General features: G+C 46.7%; 1 protein-coding gene across 1 annotated transcript; it reads left to right on the plus strand.

Moving 5' to 3' along the window:
- The first annotated feature begins 2,433 nt into the window (after positions 1-2,433).
- Positions 2,434-13,112, plus strand: LOC144120196 (uncharacterized). Its single transcript, XM_077652631.1, has 5 exons — positions 2,434-2,496; positions 4,933-5,027; positions 8,258-8,693; positions 11,102-11,360; positions 12,616-13,112. Exons 1-5 carry the CDS (start codon positions 2,434-2,436, stop codon positions 13,110-13,112), a joined length of 1,350 nt encoding a protein of 449 aa, XP_077508757.1.
- The last annotated feature ends 8,001 nt before the right edge of the window (positions 13,113-21,113 follow it).

Below are 21,113 nucleotides of genomic sequence, written 5' to 3' on the forward strand. Positions count from 1 at the left end.
CAGGCAGTACCGTTTAAGTGTCCAACGAGAGAGTACAGTTTTTACTGAAATGGCAGAACTAAAACCCAATTATCCCATCTACAGCACCAGAACTCCAGAACGATGGAAAGTTCCAAAATGTCGTACTGCCTATGGACAACAAACACTCCGGTATAACCTTCCGCGATTACTGAATGCTGCAGAAAAAGAAGGCGCTGATGTATCCAATATGTCTCTTCCCAATATGTACAAATATTTTGCTACTCATACTCTTTTTTGTGAATGAACGCACAGGTCTATCTTTATGGTCAATTACATTGCATTGTTTACTTTTCAAAAACAAAAAATGTTTTTCCAGGAGTCCAAACCCAGTGTTCTATTGAAACTCTTATTTAGGCTTATTTTATTTTGTGATGCGATATAGTGCTGTTTATTTTTTTTATTTTTTTGCCTCTTTGGAACAAAAAAAAATGTGATTGTCTATTGTCCCGCTCTGCTGCTGTATGCACTATAAGGGGGCGGAGGATTTTTCAAGCCGCAAATGTACGGCTTTTCCCTCCACCTCCTTCCACTTCTTTGTGGAGAATAAAACTTGTATGTATGTATGTATGTATGTATGTATGTATGTATGTATGTATGTATGTATGTATGTATGTATGTATGTATGTATGTATGTATGTATGTATGTATGTATGTATGTATGTATGTATGTATGTATGTATGTATGTATGTATGTATGTATGTATGTATGTATGTATGTATGTATGTATGTATGTATGTATGTATGTATGTATGTATGTATTATCTACATAATAATATGGACGGATTGCTCCACGACCCTGTTCTGACGCAATGAGTGATTTGCCAACTCGTCCCCTATGCTGACAAGGCGAATTTGAGACAACTGGGCAGCCCTCCCCGTGCACCTGCATATCCTGCACTAAATCCTATACATGCCCTCTGAAAACGTTACGACTACCGAGTGTTTTTGAAGGGAGCAGAACATCTTGTTTTCCTGCTTTTTAAAATATCAGGATCTCATCCACGCGTAACTGCGGATGGGCAGAAAAATAGTTATAAAACCTTATAAGTAATAAATAATTTATAAATCGTGTGGTGTAGAGCCGCTAGCAATATGTTTCCCACGTTGTGAGTACTTGAGCTAAGATAAAAAGTGTAATAAACGCATTTCGATCTCCGTGAAGAAGTTTAGCATCGTAACATTTACCACGAAGCAGCAGAGATTAAAGAAAGGTTTGCATTGCCAAAACCAACACGGTTAACAATACGGGAGGGAGGGGAGCGAGGGGACAAACACGCACAGAACGGAAAGGCATGTGCTATAGTGCTGCGCCACAGCGCTGGCTTTTGTCTTTATATCTGGACTGGAAAGACCACTGAAAAATGACGTCCAACACGATGCCTCTAGATTAGCATGTGATTGGAGGCGAATTTTAAGAACTATTTCATATTGCACAGCCTTTTGCATAAAATTGAACTCTGAATTACTTCTTTTGCCACATTGGGCTTGGTCAATACTTGACAGGGAGACGACACAGCGCCTATTGCTGGATGTCGATTTGAGTTTGTGCGCGGTTCTGTCATTGCCGGCGCTAAAAAAGCGGTACTTGGGGGAAATGTCGCCGCTCAAAGAAGGGGTAAAGGAGAAAACGGGCGCAATTCAGAATTACTGTGCAGGAAACAAATGGCGTAGCTTAAAGGAATGGTACTGCTGGCTGGCGCCGCCATCATTTGTTGCTGATGGCCGTCCCTCGCAGGAGCTGGCTTGCAGTCGACCTTCAGACGGCAGAACCAACCAAATACAGAGGACACATGCACGGTGGACAGGGCGCCACCTGGTCCCCTGGGGGAACTGCTACCCGCGGGCACCTGCCTTCGGCGTCCATCAGGCTTCTTGGTGGAGCACATCGCTAACGCTATCCACAAGAGTCCGCGGCAAATGTTGCGGGCGTCACACATCTACGAGGCACTGAGGTCAGCCCCTCTTCTGACGCATGATCTAGAAGGTATCTTGCCTGATCGCGAAGACCTTAGGTTGCACCACCCTCTCCTAAGCTTTTGAATGCTTATAAACTAGGCAGAAATGACGAAAACAGACCTTTCCTGTGCCCCACTCCCGCACTTTCTCTTGCTAAGTTTTTGGTCTCCCCCGGCTCAGTATGGTCACGTGGGGTCCTGACGGACTGCGCCGCGTCACGGAGACTGTAGGAAACAGCAGTCCGCGAGTACCCCACATAACGTGCATTTCAGGCTACATCGCATTTTGTCTCGCGTCTGAGCAGCTCTCTTCAAGATGTGCCCAGCTTAAAACGTCCTAAACGACCTGCGCTTCTCGAAACGAGTAATATGAGCAACGCATCATGGAGCTCGATAACTGAAGTTACTCTGAATCGTTGCTCGTCATTTCGGTGTTCTCTCTTACCTGTCTCACGAATGAGCAGGAACAAGTTCCCGTTCTACCGCTTCGTGGATATGGGCGCCCAGGCCACTTGGAAGGTGAGCGTAACTGGGAAAGAGAGAAAGGGAAAGAGAGAATGAGAAAGGCGTCTTGTTGACAAGACTATTTTTTTAGAATGCATTTAAAACCACGGACATACTGGTCTGCGTAGTGAAGGTGACTTGAAGGGGAAAAAGCAACAGAAAAAATATTGTGCAAAAGATATTTACAGGAAAGTATTCTGCTAACGGGAGCTGCAATTGCCGCAGCCTCTCTATTCTATAAGAAATACCTTCTTGTAATTCCTCTGGTTATCTTTCTATCCTTTTGAACTCATTGAGGTGACATACATAATCTTTTAACTATGTGGTTGTGCACGTAGTTATGAGCTAAAGATGGCCATCTACCAAATGTGCGCTTACAAAGAAACCCAAGCAATTTATCATTATCTAGTAGAGTTTACACCACTTTGTTGTTCAACTGGAGATCTGCCGTGCTGACGAAAAACTGCTGCCGGGGAAACCGGGCCTGCGAACCCTAGGCTAGCAAAAATCTTTTCCTTCCTTTTTACTATTTTTTCATTAAAAAAACCACTACCACGTGCACCAAACCCTAGGATGCATTACTGCATGCACCAAACATTTTCTGCTCTTGTCCTGGATGCGGGATGTAAGCATTCACTACATTTTAGTTAAAAGTCCCCTTTCGTAGTTTAAAACGAGAGCAGTTAGAGGCTCGTTCCTTAGGTTAAGCGCCGTCCTAGAAGTAGTACTAGTTTCTTCAGTAGTAGTGGTAGTCGACGTAGAGGGTGGTCACCATAGGGAAGGAAGAAGGAATTTTCCTAACGTCACTATTAACGTCACTAGGACGCGCATGGCAACTGACTCCACTGAGTGGTCCTAACCCAATGACGTGACGTGTGACATCGTAGTTCCTCTCCCTCGTAACTCCTCTAACTGCTGTGATGACCTCCCGACACGCATCATAAAGTTCGTCTCGCATAACTATACATTGGTCCGACAACTCGAACACATCTCTTGCCACTTCTCAGATCGCGACGCTTCCTTTGTGACTATCAAGGACTGAGAGAGAATGCTACGAGAGCGAGTATGCTTCAAAAATGAAAAGGGTTGTCTATAACGCTACAGATATGCATGGCCTTCTCAATTGTCTTCAGTACATTACGAAAACACCATATCTCAACAAGTCTCCCCGAATCTCGCATTATACAGTGGTAACAGTCTTGTCAGTTTCGTGCTCTATTATTAGAATGGCCATCAAATATTTATCGCCGTTGCAAGTTTAAAGCTTGGACTCCGCAGAGGAGACGGAAATGAGTTGAGTATTTTTGGTTTTTGAGGAAATTGAAGGCACAGTAACTGTCTCACTCCTCGGTGGACAACTCAAATCGTCATTAGGGAAGGCACAAAGATTCTAGCGAATGAAGAAAGGTATAGATAGAGGTGCCTTGGTGGAGGGCCCCAAAATAATTTCGACCATCTGAATACCTTTAACGCGCACCTACATCGCACTGTACACGGGCGCCTTTTGCGCTCCGCCTCCAACGAAACGCGACCGCCGCAGCCGGGTTCGAAACCGGGTATCCCGGCTCAGCGGCGCACCGCGCAAATCACAGCGCCCAATCACAGCGTCCAAACAGTGCCGGTGGGGAAACGATGAGCTCGCGGGTGAGGGGGATTGGGAGATCTTTTGGCTCTCGTTCGACGCCTCGCCGTTGGCACGTGGTCCGTACAGAGCCAGCTCGTTACGATGACCGTTTGATGAAACGCTGTCGTGTACTCCACGCAACGCCGTCGCTCGTTCAGAGTGGCGTTGTTACTGTCTTGCGGCTGCACTGAGGCGACTCCCGCAGACCCGATCATAACAGCCTTGAGTGAATTCAGCTCACTAACACAAATCGAAGTACCCGGGTTCGAACCCGACCGCGGCGGCAGCGTTTCGATGGAGGCGAAACGCAAAAGGCGCCCTTGTGCTCTGCGATGTCAGCGCACGTTAAAGAACATCAGGTGGTCGAAACTATTCCGACCTCAACCACAACGGCATCTCTTTCTTCCTTCCTTGCTTCTGTCACTCTCTACATTATCCCTTCCTTTACAGTGCGGTTCAGATGTTAGCCGACATGTGAGACGGATACTGTGCCATTTCTTTTCACCAAGAACCAATGTCCATTTCCCAGCGATATGGGACACCTATGAGTGTATAGAATGACTTTCTGCATATATGGGAATTAATCCAATTTGCCATCGCGTCATGCCCTTGCTGCCCAGAGAGAAATCTAGGAGGCACGTGGGACACCTATGAATGTATGGAATGACTTTCTGTAGAGATGGGAATTAATCCACATTGTTATCGCGTCATACCCTTAAGGCAAAGCTGAAGTTTCCCCTCCCATTTTTTTGTCTTTTTGTTAATCTGTTGAGCGCGGTCAAGATTTTTTTTCTAAATGTCCTTCACTATGCGGTGAACTATCGCAGAGCTCGGTGCGCCATGCCCTCTGCCAGTGCTGGTTTATCAAGGTGCCCTCCAGCAAAGCCCGAAACAGCTTCTGGTCTCTCAACTACAGTGAAAGGTACGCATACGTGTCTCTGCCGCGCGCTGTGTGACGGAACTTCCTCGCAAGTTTATTTCTTTTTAACTGAAATCAGGAAACGGAAATGAACATGCGCAGGGCATGCACTGCTGAGGACAGATAATCAAGGGTTGCTTGGGGGAGTGCAGTGGCTTCTAATTAAAGGAAACATACCAGTGCACAGTATATGGTCCGGTGGACGGATGAAGTTAGGAATTCCGCGTTGCCAAGCTAACAGCTGCTGGCGCAGGAGGTCGTTAAATCGAGATATTGAGAGAGCAATTTCTCCTCGAGTAAACGAAGGAAAATTTATAGTAAAAGTAACAAGTACTGAACCGACGATTTCAGTACTACCTTATGTGAAATTTTAGCGCAGCTTGATTTTGCGACATATTCGGGCAAAATACTTTCATGACAGTTACTATGACTAGCATGCCGTTTCTCGCACAAGGCCTCTTATCTACTGCACTGAACGAAACCTCCTTAGTGGTAAATAGCGGCACGGTGCAGCCTTTGCCTTCGGCGTCCTCTCCCGTGTATGCTGCTCCCAGCGAGGACGCGCTGCAAACCTCATACCCGCCCAGACGAAGAGCGATCCTCTAGCCGAAACGTTGGCAAGCCCCCTGAGGCTTTCCCCTCGATTCTAAACTTCGCGATAAATTCTGCACAAATGCATTTTTGAACAGGAACGAGTTTACGAGCGCAATTTTTTCATACATTATACGATATCACTGCAACGATCAATATACCTGGAGATCTCCTGTCATCAGGCTTGATATTTTTTGGTATTAACGTTATTCCTAACATCAAAAGAGTTCCCCATGGTTTCTTTACATCAATTGTAACTGCCTAATGTGAGGAATGAAAACACTGTAAAAAGATTTTGCTACATATCTGAAGAATTGGCCGATTACCTTGAATATGTCTATAGCAGGGCCTTATAGCTTTCCAATATTAAAAATATTTTGTCCAAGAATGTTGGACATGGCTTCTCTCATGGCTTCAAGTAAGAACGCTGAAGGCACACAGGACGAGTTTTTGTCTGGAGCGGGCCACTAGGCGAGTGGCCGGCACATCCAAAGTAGCGCGTGCCCGTTTCCACGGGAAACAGCGTGTCCGCCATTAACGTTCCCCATAGACGCCCCTGTATTTGCTGGTTCAAGGTTCGACGGGAGATTCAAGGTTGACCCAAGTTGCAACTAGCAGTTTAGTGGTAGATCTAACGTTGATTTAAATTGAATCAGCCACGCTAGTGTGCGAAAATTAAGGGGCCCGCAGTCTTAATTGCGCAAGGACTCCGCCTCACTTGGGCAAGGCAGTGCGCCGTTTTCAATGGACCCTCCAGTTTATGCCGCCAGTAATGGAGCGGTTGCTGGGATATCTGCTTGCTACCGCATTCGCCACAGTTTCTTTTGCTGCTGCGCTAGTGGGTTTTCTCATGGTTTTATTTGTGATATGAGTCTTGTCTGTTGTTCTGTGTGTTCCCCGTTGTTACTCCTCGTTTTCTTGTGTATGTCAAATAAACTTCTGGTAACCAGTTCCTGTTGAGCAGGCTGTTTCAGCACATGTGGTAAGTATGACGGCCATCTGTAAAGTCGATTGGGAAGCCATTACGCAAAATTAGCGCGAACTCTTTCAGCCTCCGCCATATCCTTCATCTTCACTTTCCATCTTACGCTTCTACCTTTCTTTCTTCCACTGCTACCTTTTCCGCATTCTTTGCTGAGCTCATCGCTTTATTGTAGCTGCAGGTTACACCGACGACAACGACGACGAGGCGCAAGCCAGAAACGGACGCCTAAAAGCTGCTCTCTAAAAATATGTTTCAGGATTTTCATGCACACTTCATCGCAACACAAACTCCCGTGGTCGTAGCGTACTCTTTATGGGCTGTCTTCTCTCCATCTGTGCAACTATTTATGAAAGACTGCCTAGCCAGGCTAAGCGGGCAGCTTTTATTCCTACTCTACTCAATTCTAGCACAAAACAAGCCTGAAATCCTTGAGAGGATAGGAAAAGATTCAATTAATCTTTGGATAATCCTTGTCTGCCTTTGCAAGATTCTTAAAAGTACATCGCTGTTTATGGGGCTTTCACTGCACCACGATGAGTGTGGCTCCCTTCAGGAGGCAAAGCCAGCCTTTGAGCGTGCCATGATGTTAGGTCAGTGACGTGTGTAATTGTGTTATCTTTTGACGAAGGTAACGAGGCAACGGGGTTTGTTTGCTAGCCACGTTGCGGAGCACTTATGGCACCCCTTTAGCTTTAAATCTTAGTAAGGTAAGAAGAACCCTTTTCCTCACCTTTCTAGACATTTTATTTCTTAAGGGTACCGTAAGGGTTCGGCGATATGCCTGAGACGCAAACCCGGTTTGTCTGGTTACTTTTGTCAAAAACAGTATAACGGTGGCAAGCTCTAGTTCGCTCACGGTAACCGCGGCCAGGAGACTGTGCTTGACTGTGATACAAGCACACAAAAAAGAGCACATTTACACGTACGTTCGAAGCGGGTTACTTGAGCTACAGGAACGACCGCTCCGCTCAGACAAGCCCGAAACCAAATTCGCCAAATTCCTCCGTGGTACGTAGCGTCCCTCAAGGGTGGCTACCTCTGAGGCTAGAGACTTCGTTGCTATGGTTAGCAGGTGTCAGTGAGGCACCTGGGTTGTCTACTGTCGGACATTGTCGCCGGAGAGAAGCTTCAAGGGGGAGCGCGATGACGCCTGCAGGAGGCGGCTACGAAGCTATAGACTTACACGCAATCTTGGGGAACGTACGTCAAGCGGATAAACGGATGTCATTGTAGCCACAGAAACACCCAGCGAAACACAACGTGTCTCTAATGTAAACGTCCGCGCTTTCGTTTCTATCCGGAATGACATCCGCAAATGAGCGCATTCCCTGAATGGTAGTAGACCGCAGCGCGTTTACGGGTTCCGTCCAAGAAAGCCTCAGACACCACTTTGCGCTGCAGCGACACTTCCCTGGCCTTTTAACGTCGCTCGTTTCAAGTGCTCCCCTCGGTCTTCGCAAGTGCATATCTGCGCGCTATATAGCTTCAGGAGGAGAGTCTGTCAGACGCGAGAAAGGCACCTTAGATTAAAGGCGCTCGAATCTTTGTTGAGACGCGGTGGCTAAAGTACAACAGGACCGGTCATCTCTTCCCCGGGCTTCTTTGGGTCCGAACTCCTGACAACCTTTTTTTTCTCCTGCTGGTTTTCTAAATACAGACCTCGCGTGTGGATCATGCCCGAGAAAGAAGAGCAGGGCCAACCACTTGAGACAACAGAGGCATTAACTTCAGCTGGCGACCTGGGGCTGATGCCGTCCTCAGCGAGGACACCGCCGAACTTGGAGCCACCAAGGGACATCATAATGTCGTCGGTGGCCACGACGGGGGCGTCACAGCTGCCAATGGTCTCATCGCAGAGCCAGGAAGAGTCGAGTACCTCAAACTCGCCTCTGCCGGTACTGCTGCCACGGTCGACGCAGGCAACGCCGAAGTCGTCTCCCTCGAGTTGTAATCCAGTGTCACCGACGCCACAATACAGGGACACCGCCGTCTCGAACTCGGCTCCAGCTCGTGCAGAGCCGGCACCGGTGGGCAGGTGCATCGGCGTCAAAGATACTCCAACGGTCAAATATCCAGGTCCGTTTCCGGTGCAGGTAGGTACTATCGGCACCCTGAAAACCGCTTCACTCTTCCACTGTACGCAAGCCGGAACCACGCGACTCGTTTGCAGAAGCAGACGCACGCGGCAGCCTCGTGGCTTCAGTTCATTCATTTGCATATCATTTCGTACCACATGGTCGAACGTGATGCCCGACTCTTCTTGAAAAACGTGTTCACGTTTCCTCATTCAGCCTGCCCAGTATAAATCGGTATGTGTTCAGAAATTGCTGGCTTTGCAAATAAAGCGCTGCTAGATGGTTGTTTAAGCTCGGAAAACGTGCTTTTATTCTCGGAGTGCTTAAGACAGCCTTGGTCATAGGGCTGAATTTGGTATAATATTCACCCGTAATGGTGGTTCTCGTCTGAACAGCCGGGAAAACTCACGGGTTTCATCCAAGTATGGACCTGTCCTTCATTAAACTTGCCTTCAAAGTTACCTCCTGAATTTCCATCGACAAGGCACTTTGCACGGCGTCTGTTCACATCTTTTCGAGCTGATTGGTATTACAGTTACTGACTTACCCGGAGCGCCTTGCGAAATTGAATAATGTTCGTGTTTTACTTGTCGGCTGCGAAATTGGGAGCCAGGGAGGAGTTTTCCCTCGAGTGTGACAATGTTGTAGCTTAATTAATCCAAGCCGTCGAAGTCTCGCAACACGCGCGTGGTACGAGAATTCTACGAAATGAAATAGTCAATCAGTAAAAGCGCCCCTATATTGTCTGTGAACATATGCACGCTAACAGTGGTGACAATATAGATTTTAAAGCAAAAGCAATTCTTGTTTCATGAGTGACACGTACAGGACCTGCAATAAGAGCCTGTCGACAAAGCGTGTCATCAGAGGGTGTCCATGCGACCTTCTCTCTTATGCATTATTGGAGTAAGTTTTAGAATAGTTGATGAAATAAATATGTAATTAACATAAATTATTCGTTCGCCATATTTACAAATTAATTTATTCTACGAATAAGTTGAAATAACCCATCTGTTCAAATTAATCAGTGATTTAATCGAATCGATCAATTAGTCGATTACTAAATTAATCGAACAGTTCCAGTCAATAAAGTCAACCGAATTATTGTCTAAAACAATCATTAATTACCTGAATGAATTAACTGGTTCAGTTTGGTAAATACTTGACACATTCATAGTTAAATTAATTGATTTTGTGAATTTATTATTGCATTCGGTAATTTAAAAAACTAATTAGTACTTTGGCGTGCTTACTAGACGCTCTAGTAATGGAATCGATGTCTGGATTTGGTAAATTGAAAATTGGTTTTGAGGCATGGAAATAACGCAGTAATTGTTTCACATATCCCGGTGAACACCCGAACCGCGTCATAAGAGAAGTGGTAAAGGAGAGAGTGAAAGAGGAAAGGAAGAAAGATGCGCCGTAGGGGAGGTCTTTGGAACAATTTCGACCAACTGGGGACATTTAATGTGCACTGACATCGCACAGCCCGCGGGCGCCTTTTTGCGTTTCGCCTCCATCGAAACACGGCTCCCGCGGTCGAGTTCGAACCCGGGTACTCCGGCTCAGCATACGAGCGCTTTAACCACTGAGCCAAGTTAGAGCGAAAACACTACTTAGAAACGACCAACGCATAAAGAAACGCACACCCAGCAACATAATCGGCAGGTGTAAGAGAAATGATTTCGCATTACAGCGCCTAGGCAGACTTATGTGCACCCATGGAATTTTAATTAATTATGAAGTTCACAGCATTTATCATACTGTCACTTTGTGACCGCTTCATCGCATCACCTACTTGCTTTTCAAAAAACAGATTTTATGCGCTATTTCTCCTGAATGTTTTTGAAAACCTGTTTCTAAACGCCGGGTGCAAAGAACTTTTCCACTAGCCCAGTTTCGATGACATAATACGCCACTGATATTGCGCTATGTTACTCTAACATAACAAGGAGACCACAGCAATAATCATCAACAACCAGGAGCTTATTATTCTTCATCTGCTCCCCACGGCATTGCCCTAACCCGTTCATCATTTTCCCATTATGCTGAGCGCCAGGGGGCCGTTCAGCGGTGGCGTTGAAGCGCGTAGTCGGCAGTTGTCTCTGGCCGCCGCTGGTGGCGCTAAAGTTGTGCATTATAATAAAGTTAGCAAAAGACAATCAGAAGATCATTGGCGCAAAATCAGACAGCTGACAACGTCGGAAGGGTACTATTAAAAATGTAATTGAAGAAAATGAAAAATATGTAGACCGATTTATAACACCGTTTAGGTAATATAAAGAAAAAGTGAATGAAAAAAGCCAAGCATGGTGGCAACTGCCACCGTGCACTCTGTTTCAAAGGGGATCAACCATGCGTGTACCCATATAGGCCGCCTTTTGTGACTTCCCCAGCGAGTGTCATCGTCTGTTCACTGCGTGCAGGAACCTGCGCCAAGGCCCAGCAGCGCCCCACCGCGGCTCGGCAGGGCCACGTCTCAACAGACGGCGCTTCCGTTGGTGGTCGGTCGTTCAAGAGAACAGCACCAGCCGCAGGCAGGGCCGCAGCCACAGCCGCAGCTGCAACCGCCGCGGCAGTTTGTGGGATGGCCGCATGGCAACGCGGAACGTTTCTACGCACTGCACGTACCATCGTTGCAGGACTACGCTCAGCAAGAGATGCAGCCACCATACGGACGCCGAAGTAAGCACCCTTACAATGCCCCATTTCCGTGTGGATGTATCTCTGGCAATACTACGCCGCGAATTTTAATTATTCGGCTTGAAGGCCGTGGAAAGCATGTGGCGAGCTGTCATATCGTCGTACCCTATAATGTGACGTGCCAAGATTGTAGCAATATATTTCCCATCGATATAAAATAAAAAGAACATTAAAGAGTGCGTACGTGAGATGAACGCCAGTGGTCTCGAAGTGAGAACGATGAAAAACTCAGTGTCTGCGTGCTTCCGAGCATGCCAGTCACCTTAGTGTCACATCGTTATTGAGGCTGTCCAGTCTAACGCAGTTGTCAGGAAAGAAAAAGTATTCAAAGGAGCCGTTTATGTTCACATTGTTACTGTCCGAAAATAAAGCTTATCTCGTGGCGCAAGCTTTTGAGAAGGAATGTACAGTATGTTGCTCGAAAATAAAGCTTATCTCATGGTGCAAGCTATTGAGAGGGAATATGCAGTATGGTGTTTTGTACGTTATAAATGCATAAATTGGCTGTATCAGTGAGGTCATGTCATCAAAACGCATCCGCATACGGTGTGACGGTCTTAGAATAGGTAGGATCGAACGAATGGTTGTAATCGAAAGAGCATGATGTGAGGATGATGAGAAAAAAAAATTGTGTCGATAGGATGAATAGTTAATTAGAGCCAAAAATGTCGATAAACCGACGAAATAGCGTGGACGTCGATATAGTGAGTGGATGGGAAAAGTACCGTGGACGGCAAAAGGGTGCGAAAATAGGCAAATGAGTTGAATTAAAGTTTCAAACGACATGAAATGTTTTTCATGAGTGATAATTAAGCGAAAAAGTTTGAGTGATATACAGTTATTAAGCGTTAGAACCAAATTTTGTTAGGCTGGACGGTGATATAGTAGGCAGATGGGAAAGCAGACCTGGCGCCAAATTTTAAAACGAATATGTGATTGGTGTAAAAGGAGATGTAAATGCAGTAAATGTGATTAATTAACAAGAGTAAAAAGCAAGAAAATGGGTAATATAATTGCAATCAATAATCGTAACCATTGAGGACGTTTAATTGATAGCCAGTAATTGAAAACAATTCCTTAACTACTAAGTTCATTAATGCTAATAGGATGTGTCGACATATGATTTTTATAAAATAATGCATCTTGAACATCCATCCGATCACATCCCATCCCATCCTATAAAGCATCTTGAGCCTCTGTACTTAGCTAGTTGTCGCAACCTCCTTCCACACCGCAGGGCCAGGTGACAACTACAGCCTCAGCTGGGACCCACACGACAGGGTCGGGAATGTACTTTCCGAGGACAACTTTTATTCGGGTCGTCCCTACGGCACTCAATCTCCGCCAAGACCGCAAACCACAATTCACTCGGCGCGGCATGGGCCAGAATTGCAATGGACACCGACGGACGCCAGCTTCGTACCGCTGTTGCCTCAAAGAGAATCACCGCTGAGTCGGCAGGAACCTCCGTCACGACGCGAGAGACCGGCTTCACCACAGGGACTGTCGTCAGAACAGGATCGACAGTCACTACTGCACGAGGACCTGCTGTCAGAGCATGAACAGCCACTGCTGCGCAGTTACCGCCCTCAACAACAGGGAATGCCACGGGTAGAGTTGGACGCGATTCGCCTGAATGGCAGGCCGTACGTAGTGCGGAATGCGAGGCGCTCCGCGGACGACCCTCGCGCGGTCACCATCGAGTGCTACGCAGCGCTGGAGCGGCCGACTTAGAGTCACCAGAGGTCGGCGCCGACTGCTGCCAGCGAGTCCCACGTCCTCGTCCACCCGCGTCACCGCATTTCTGACGCTGTTTGCTAGTCGCTTGAGAGCAGGAACTTGTTCCTGCCGCCTGTTCAGAGCGTGGATAGAGACAAAGGGGCCGAGGGTAATTTCTATCCTGGCTTTGAACACCATTGCAGGTTGGAAAGTGCGCGCTTGTGGTGCCACGGTTTGTCATCTTGTTTCTCTGCGAGTTCTAGGCGTCGTTGAGGTCTTTGCCGTCAGGTTTTCAATCGATTTGTTTTCGTAACACCTGGCATACGTTGTGTTCTGAGTGCTGTTTTGGTTTTTCTTTGTTGTAATATGTTGCCTATTGTTTTTGAAAAAATGTCCTGCTATACCAAAATTATGTAATAAAGGAAAAATTTCCGGGGGCGAACTTGTCTGCTTATGTGCAGTGATGCGAAAGCACTTCTCTCACTGTTGCCCATTATGGTGCTGTGTTTCTGTTTCTTTATGGCTAAGCCGTGGACTTGAAGCACAGATACGAACTCTTCATGATGAAATAAACAAATGAATGTAATCTAATTCAATTAACAATTTTATTCAGTTATAAAATATTTAAACGGCTGGATTAACTTTCTTATCAGATTGTGGAGTAATTAACTAGTTAATTCTGTCAGTATATTTAACTGAACGTGATTAAAACTAATTCAATGATTACGTAAATCATCGATCTCATAAAATTAGTGACAAATTTGAGAACTAACTTATCTTATTTAATTTTTTTATTTATTTAAAAAATACCTCTAAAGGCCCTCACGGCTGAGGCTATATTACATAGACAGGTAAAGGAAATAGATCGAAACCAAATTTAAAAACAAACAGACGAGAAAAACAAAAGTTATTATGGGACATTGGAATTAAGTACATGGCAGTAATAAAAACGAAAAAAAACAAAAAATGAAGAGAGCAGCACACTGGGAAAAATTATTTCCTGGACTACAACCTATACAAATTCATTGAAACCACAACGTTAAAGTGAAACAATTTGCATCATCATTAATTAAAATAAAAGGCAGATATACCCAATGCATTTATATGAAACAATTAACGCAAAAATTTAAGAAGCGATAAAATAGCAGACATCAGTAAAATTTATCCGGATCAGTGGCAGCCGAGATACGTTCACAATAAATTTCAAGAGAATAATTGCTTCACCCCAATTCCTCAACTGATCAGCCATTTTAATGGCTTAATTTTTATTTCATGCTAGTTACCTAAATATTCTTCTCATCTATTAATTACCCCTATAATGGATGATTGACAGTTCTTGAGGACACGCTCTGGTGATACGCTCTGCCGATTGGCCCTGTACAGGCCACTGATGAAGCAAGCAATGCGTTCGCATTTTAAAGAAAAAATTACAAGATAGAGAGAGGAAGTTCAATGTCTACCGATATAGCAGGCACCCCTACCTTCCCAACTCGGGTACGCAGACCCGGGAGGAAGTAGGGGCTCGAAAAAATCATGAGTGTGTGCATTTGCATGTACAGGCGGCAAGATTGCCTGGAAGTGGAAGAGGCAGTAATTGCCTTAGCTATCGCACACTCCTCCGATGACTTTATATTTCACATTCCAAAACAGCAGTTAGTAGCTATGCCAATTGCAAAACCCACTCCCTGGCTGCAAACTTCTTTGCATCATTCCCCCTACCCCTCCACCCTGCCCACAGCGAACATCCTTCAACAAGGCAGCTTACACCCAATCCCGAGCACTCGTCAACCGGACTGCGAGCGACCTCCATTTGTCTTGGAGTGCCAGGTATCGGCTTCTCAACTATCACGACCTGATCCTCTTTGAAATTCCTGCCAAATCTACCCTCCACCGCATAAATCTTTTCCAAAAAGCGACCAAGCTTTCTGGCGCAGCCTTCAAACGGCCACAGTCACAACCCCCTTTCCTTATTTGAATTATAACCCGCAGTGAACCTCTCCTCACTGTCACTTGTTTCCTAGCACCCGAGCCGGCTTTAATCACATCTTTCTGAACCGCCCAAACAAACTCAAGCCCCCGTGGCAAGGGTCTGCACATCAGGAGCGACGGGAAGCTGCTCTGCGCAGCTGATATACAGCTTCTGACAGTGGGCTGGGCCCAAGGGGTCGACGAAGCACAATAGTGCCCGGCCATCTAGAGCGGCGCGAGGACCCATCGTCGTCCTGCGTCCTCCTTTCTTCTTCCCCTCCCATCTGCGCTATCGGCGCAGTTATTTTTTTTATTGCACGGAAATTCCACCGAAAAAGAAAATCGGAGTATGCTCGTAATACGACTATGTAATACGCTATAATAAGGCTATGTAATACGAGCCCACCATACCCCTGCACGTCCCCGTCTTCCCAAGCATCAAAATTCTGGGAGGCACACACGTATCCAGATAGGGGAGACAGCCAGGCGGCTCTTCTAGCGCAACATATACTCCATGCAACAAAGCGCACTGCTTACGGAACAAAGATTTCGGTGACCACAGTGATTCGGCGTGGCGCTCCATCATACGGCTCTTCCAGAGACTATATAAATAGTCCCAGCAACATAAAGAGATCAGCATGGGCAACAAAGTTTTTCTCCACAGGCAAAAAACAGATACTGTAGTATTATTTCAATAGCGTTCATAAGAGGTCGCTGTAAAATGTACCAAAAAAGCATAGCATCATTGAACAGATTTAAAACAATGGTCAGTAGTCTCTGACGCATTGCATAGGCGGCAGTTCACCGTTCATGGCACAAACCTCTCCATAGCATGCAGCCAAGCCTTGACAAGCACGTTGCTGTCTGCAGTTGGAAGAACGTTTTTGCAGCAGAAGGAATGCACATTCGCTTAACACGTTTTAAAGCACTGGTGTAAAAGAACTCCAGAAAAAAAGTGCCGATAAAACAGTACAGGTTACAGTTACTCTAAGTTCCTTAGTCATCTGCCTTCTGGTGAGGCTCTACAGGTAGTCTAAGAGTCAGGAAATTGGAGGTGTCCGCAAATTCCTTACAAGGAATTCCCATATAGGCCTGCTCACGAGTGTTTCCATTCGGTGTGAATAGGAAAGGCAAATGAGCACTAATACGCCCAATAAGCTCAGCTACTAAAAATAAAAAAGGATGGTTTTCCGATTGGAGAAAGAAAAAACGCAAAACAAGCTGATTAACGATTAATAAAGCCTCTTCCGTCAGCCTCCATCCTCCACTTTCTCCCTCGCACAATGAAGAACCTGCTGCACAGGCAAACACGGACAGTCCCCCCCCCCATTCAAGCCTGGGGACGTAGCCCCATGGACAAAATCTGTTGATCACAATACGCTCCACTGTTTGAAATTTGGTGCAAGGAACCCATAGGTACAAAAGAGCGCCGCAGTCCCAGCAAATGCCACCAAAATGACTTCACCTCGTACCTCGATGACCCAACCAAAATTTCATGGATTTATCTTAAGAGCCGCTCCTCACACCTCCCAAAACTGTTCAGTCAAATGTAATACCTAAAGTGAACTCTTTCTGACAGAGCACTAGAGGGCGACATCGTCAGCATAAGTCAGCATAGGCTAAAATATTAACTTCACATTGTGCCAGGGAGAAGACACGGATTGTTGCGCTCTTAATAATACTAAAGCAAAGGGGTTCAGAATATAGCGCAAACAATGGAGGGGATAGTAAACACCCTAGGCGAATAGATAATTTATGCGGTATATGTTTGGTTAGCTCATTGTTAATAATTAGCCTTGTGTAGGACTCCTTGCGCCACAATATTGTGCCCCTGAGGAAAATATCTCCAGTATTTGCATGCTCAAAGACCGCAAACAAGAAATCGTGAAGAAGAGTTAGTTGGCCGGTCACATCTGATACTGTCTCCAATGCCGAACCTCCAATCTGAAAACGGACCCGCCGCGGTGGCTCAGTGGTTAAGGCTCTCGTCTACTCAGCCCGAGTACTCGCCTTCCAACCCGACTGCGACGGCCGCGTTTCCATGGAGGCGAAACGCAAAATGCGCCCGTGTGCTGTGTGATGTTAGAGCACGTTAAAGGTCCCCAGGTGGTGGTGGTGGTGGTAAAGGTTTATTGGATGCACTGAGCGGGTTTTAGAGGAGAGTGGAGGTTTCCACCGCTCCATGCATTGCCTGGGTGGTAGTCCTCATTCCGGGACACCATTGGCGCTAGCCGCTGCCTGCGCTCTTTGAACCAGAGCCCTCTGGGACTCCAGGTCCAAGCAGCCGGACAAGGTCGCCTCCCAGCCCTCTCTTGTTGGCTGATTTCCTCCCATATTTGCGGATTTTTTTGACAGGTCCATACCATATGGTATGCGTCTGCCCACAACTCACAAAATTTACAGTACTTCGAAAAAGTTGGGTCTAGGAGGAGGAGGAGGAGGAAAGACAGGGAGGGTAACCAGAAGAATAGCCGGTTTGCTACCCTGCACGGGGGGAAAGGGGTGAGGGGAGAAAAAGATGAATGAGGAAAGAAAGTTCCAGAAAATAAAGTCACTATGCAGTCACAGCGCTCAGTAAACTCACAGCCTATCGAGCAGGCCAGAAGTCCTCAAAAAGCGGAGCAGTGCCTTAGGGGCCTTCACCGCCGACGATCACCGCGGCCAGTGGCCGAGGATCTCGTTTCCGCCAGTGGTCACAGGTCTAGATGCTCCTGTGCACTCACAAAAAATGTGGTCTAAAGTCTCATCACACCCGCAGATGGCAAATGCAGTGCTGTCAGCCATACATATTAAGGAGTAATGCTTGGTGAAAGCTACACGCAGCCACAGGCAACACAACTAAGTTGCTTCACGTCGTGGTAGGCCGGATGAGAGCCGAAGCTTCATATCTGGGCCCAAGGTTTTTAAACGGGAATGCGAGAATTGGGCGGAATTGCACGCGGCAAGCGTGATGTCCCACAACAGTGGTCTGAGCCTACCTCCTGCGTCGACTCTCGAGATGGGTATGGACACACAATCGCCCTCAAGGTAAGGTGTTCTCGCGGCCTCGACCGCGCGGTGGCTGCCTGCGATGCCGTTGTGTCCTGGCAGCTATTGGTAAACAATATCATGCCGTTTGTTGATGGCTGTGTAGTGGAGCTCTCGGATTTCCGCGACAAGCTGTTCATGGGACCAATGACGAAGAGCAGATTGTAACGCTTGGAGGGCTGCCTTTGAATCAGTGAAAACCGACCACTGCTGGGGTGTTTCTTCACTTATATGCTCAATGGCGAAAACGAATAGCAGTAAGTTCTACACCAGTCGATGAAGTCCGATGTGATATTTTCAAACTATGGCCCTTACGGGGATGACTACGGAGCCCGAGGAACTGAAAGGGGTCACTGAGCCATCGGTGTATACGTGCAGTCGCTGTCCGTGTTTCCCATGCAAATATTCTAGAGTTGTCTATTTTAGTGCTGTCGACGATAAATCAGTCTTCTTTTTGATGCCCGTTATAAAAGGAAGCACACGACGTTGGTGCAAACTCAATAATTGAGAAGACGGTCCAGACGATGGTGCAAATTCGGTTGGTAGGAAGCGGCGATGGACATCAATAATTTTCGCAAACAATGTACTCGTCCGGTTAGCAGGAAGACTAGCAAGATGCTGTGCAGGAATCCGAGACAGGTCACGAATATGCGCTCTCAAGGCTTCGATTGTGACATAGGAAGTCACTGGATTCTCCTGAGAGATTAGTACTGCTGCGGCTGTAGACGCGCATTTTGGTAGTACTAGGCACGTCCGCAGAGCTTGAGCCTGAACACTTTTCAGACACCGTATGTTCGTTTTCCTCCCGTTTCCTAGCGCAGGGATACTGTACCGAAGGAATCCCATGAATAATGTGGTCTACAGCTGGACCATTGACTGCACTGATGCTCCCCACGACTTCCCTCCGAGAAAAGAGAGAACGTGAACGATCGATGTCAGTCTCCTTTTCATGTACGACACATGTGGACTCCATGTTAGATTACGATCGATGAATACTCCAAGAAAGCGATGGCTTATTTCGTAAGGTATTGTTGACCCATTTATGCGTACGCGGTAATGTTACATGCTATTGCGTGTAAAGGTAACAACGGAACACTTTTCAGCAGAAATTTCCAGGCCTTGCAGGGAGAGGTAGGCCGCAAGAATGCTTGCCGCCTTTTGAAGCCTTGCTCGAACTTGTGGTCGCGTAACTCCTGATGCCCAGATACAAATATCGTCTGCATAGCCTGAGACTTTTGCCGACTGTGGAAGTACATCGACAAGGCCGATAAGCGAAAGATGTGTAAGCGTTGGGCTGAGTACACCACTCTGTGGGACCCCACGGGAAGTGTAATGTGAAGTTGTTGGTCCTTCCTCAGTCTGCATAAAAAGTGATCTGTTGGATATATGACTGCGTATCCAGCAAAACGTGCGACGACCAAGTTCTGCAGCTTCCAGAGAGTTCAATATAGTTTGCATGTTAAAGGGGCGTATGATAACGTCACTCATCAGAGACAACGCCGCGGTGATGCGCTTCAGGTGGTTCTGATGTTGAACTGATGACATCAGGTCAATCTCGCTATCAATAGACAAACGTCCCCGCCAAGACGCGGACATTATATATGGGTATATTTGATAGCGCTCCAGATACCACTCAATTCGCGTAAGTACCATCCTTTCCATCAGTTTGCCCACGTAACTAGGCAATTCGATTGGACGGTACGATGCTAGGTCAAGCGGCGATTTTCCAGGCTTAAGGAATGGAACCAGCCGACTTGGTTTCCACGCGTCCGGAACTGTACCCGCACACCATCAGAAGTTGAAGTGGTCTAAAAGAACACGTCGAGCATTATGACCAAGGTTTTCAAGTGCAGAGTATGTTACTCCATCGGGCCCCGGCGATGAAGACCATCTGCAACCGGCCATGGCGGCGTCTAGTTCTTCCATGGAGAAAAGAAGGCCCTTTCGCGAATCCCTAGATCTAGGCACTTCGAAGCAATTCAGAGTTGTGGATTGGTTCTTGGGACCTGCTATCCTTGCGCAAAATCTTTACCAATCTCCGCTTCGCTACGTCCTTGATGAAGTGCGAGAGACTTCAATCGTTGGAGCTGCTGAGGAAATGTTCGCAAGCCACGCACCGCACTCCAGATGCGTGAGATAGGCTTTCGAGGATCCAGTGTTTCACAGAATGCCTTCCAACGGTCAGCCTGCAGGATTTGAGTTCTGCGCTGGATTTTCGTCTGTGTGCGCCTTGCATCCCTTAAATCGTGCAGCGACTTTGTGCGCCTCTATCTACTCTCTGCTCTTCGTCGAACTGACCGGATGTACTGCAGCTCCCCATCGAAGTCTGTGAACTTTGGCATTGAAGCGAAGAAGCATCTCGCTTGTTCCACAGCCTCCTTGATGCACTCTTCAATGCATGTTGTAATATCTTCTCTGTAGGCTTCTTCCATAAAGGTTTTAAACATAGATCAGTTTATTCGTTGGAACCGTTCGGCAGATCTTCATCCAGCGAGACCAGGAACAATAATATAAGTGAAAATGTGGTCACTTCCATGCATTTCTGCGTCGGCAAACCACCGGACGTCTCGCAAGACACCGAGACACAAACTCCAAGTCCAGACAAGTGCTGTAAGAGAGCCCGCGAATGTACGTTGGAGAACCGTCGTTAATGCAATGTAGGTCGTGGTCACAGGCGAAACAGACAAGACTTCTTCCCTTTGAATTCATCCGGGTGCCTCCCCACATGGTGTGATGCGTATTAAAGTCACCAGTGACTATCCAAGGTCCAGGTGTTACAGCCAACAAGTCCCTCAGTCTGTCAGCGCCAATCCTCGTTTTTAGAGATAAGTACGCGCTCGCAAGAGTAAACGTCAGGGTGCGCCAAGAAACAAGTTTCTTCAAGCTCTTAAAGATAGCGCAAGAAATCCAAATAATCCAAATACACAACAGTGGTGCTACTTGAGCGCCACAGATGGTAATTCGCTTATCGTATATCCCGCGCCCAATGCAAACGCTAAACTCATCGGAGACTCGTTTACC

Source organism: Amblyomma americanum, chromosome 1, assembly GCF_052857255.1.
Source record: "Amblyomma americanum isolate KBUSLIRL-KWMA chromosome 1, ASM5285725v1, whole genome shotgun sequence".
Classification (NCBI taxonomy): Eukaryota; Metazoa; Arthropoda; class Arachnida; order Ixodida; family Ixodidae; genus Amblyomma; species Amblyomma americanum.

What these genes read in the sequence shown, in the direction of transcription:
- LOC144120196 (XM_077652631.1), top strand. Translation starts at nt 2,434, where the DNA reads ATGAGCAGGAACAAGTTCCCGTTCTACCGCTTCGTGGATATGGGCGCC. An exon ending in GCGCCCAGGCCACTTGGAAG is followed by an intron (nt 2,497 to 4,932) that starts GTGAGCGTAACT and finishes GAACTATCGCAG; the next exon opens with AGCTCGGTGCGCCATGCCCT. An exon ending in GCCACCATACGGACGCCGAA is followed by an intron (nt 11,361 to 12,615) that starts GTAAGCACCCTT and finishes TCCACACCGCAG; the next exon opens with GGCCAGGTGACAACTACAGC.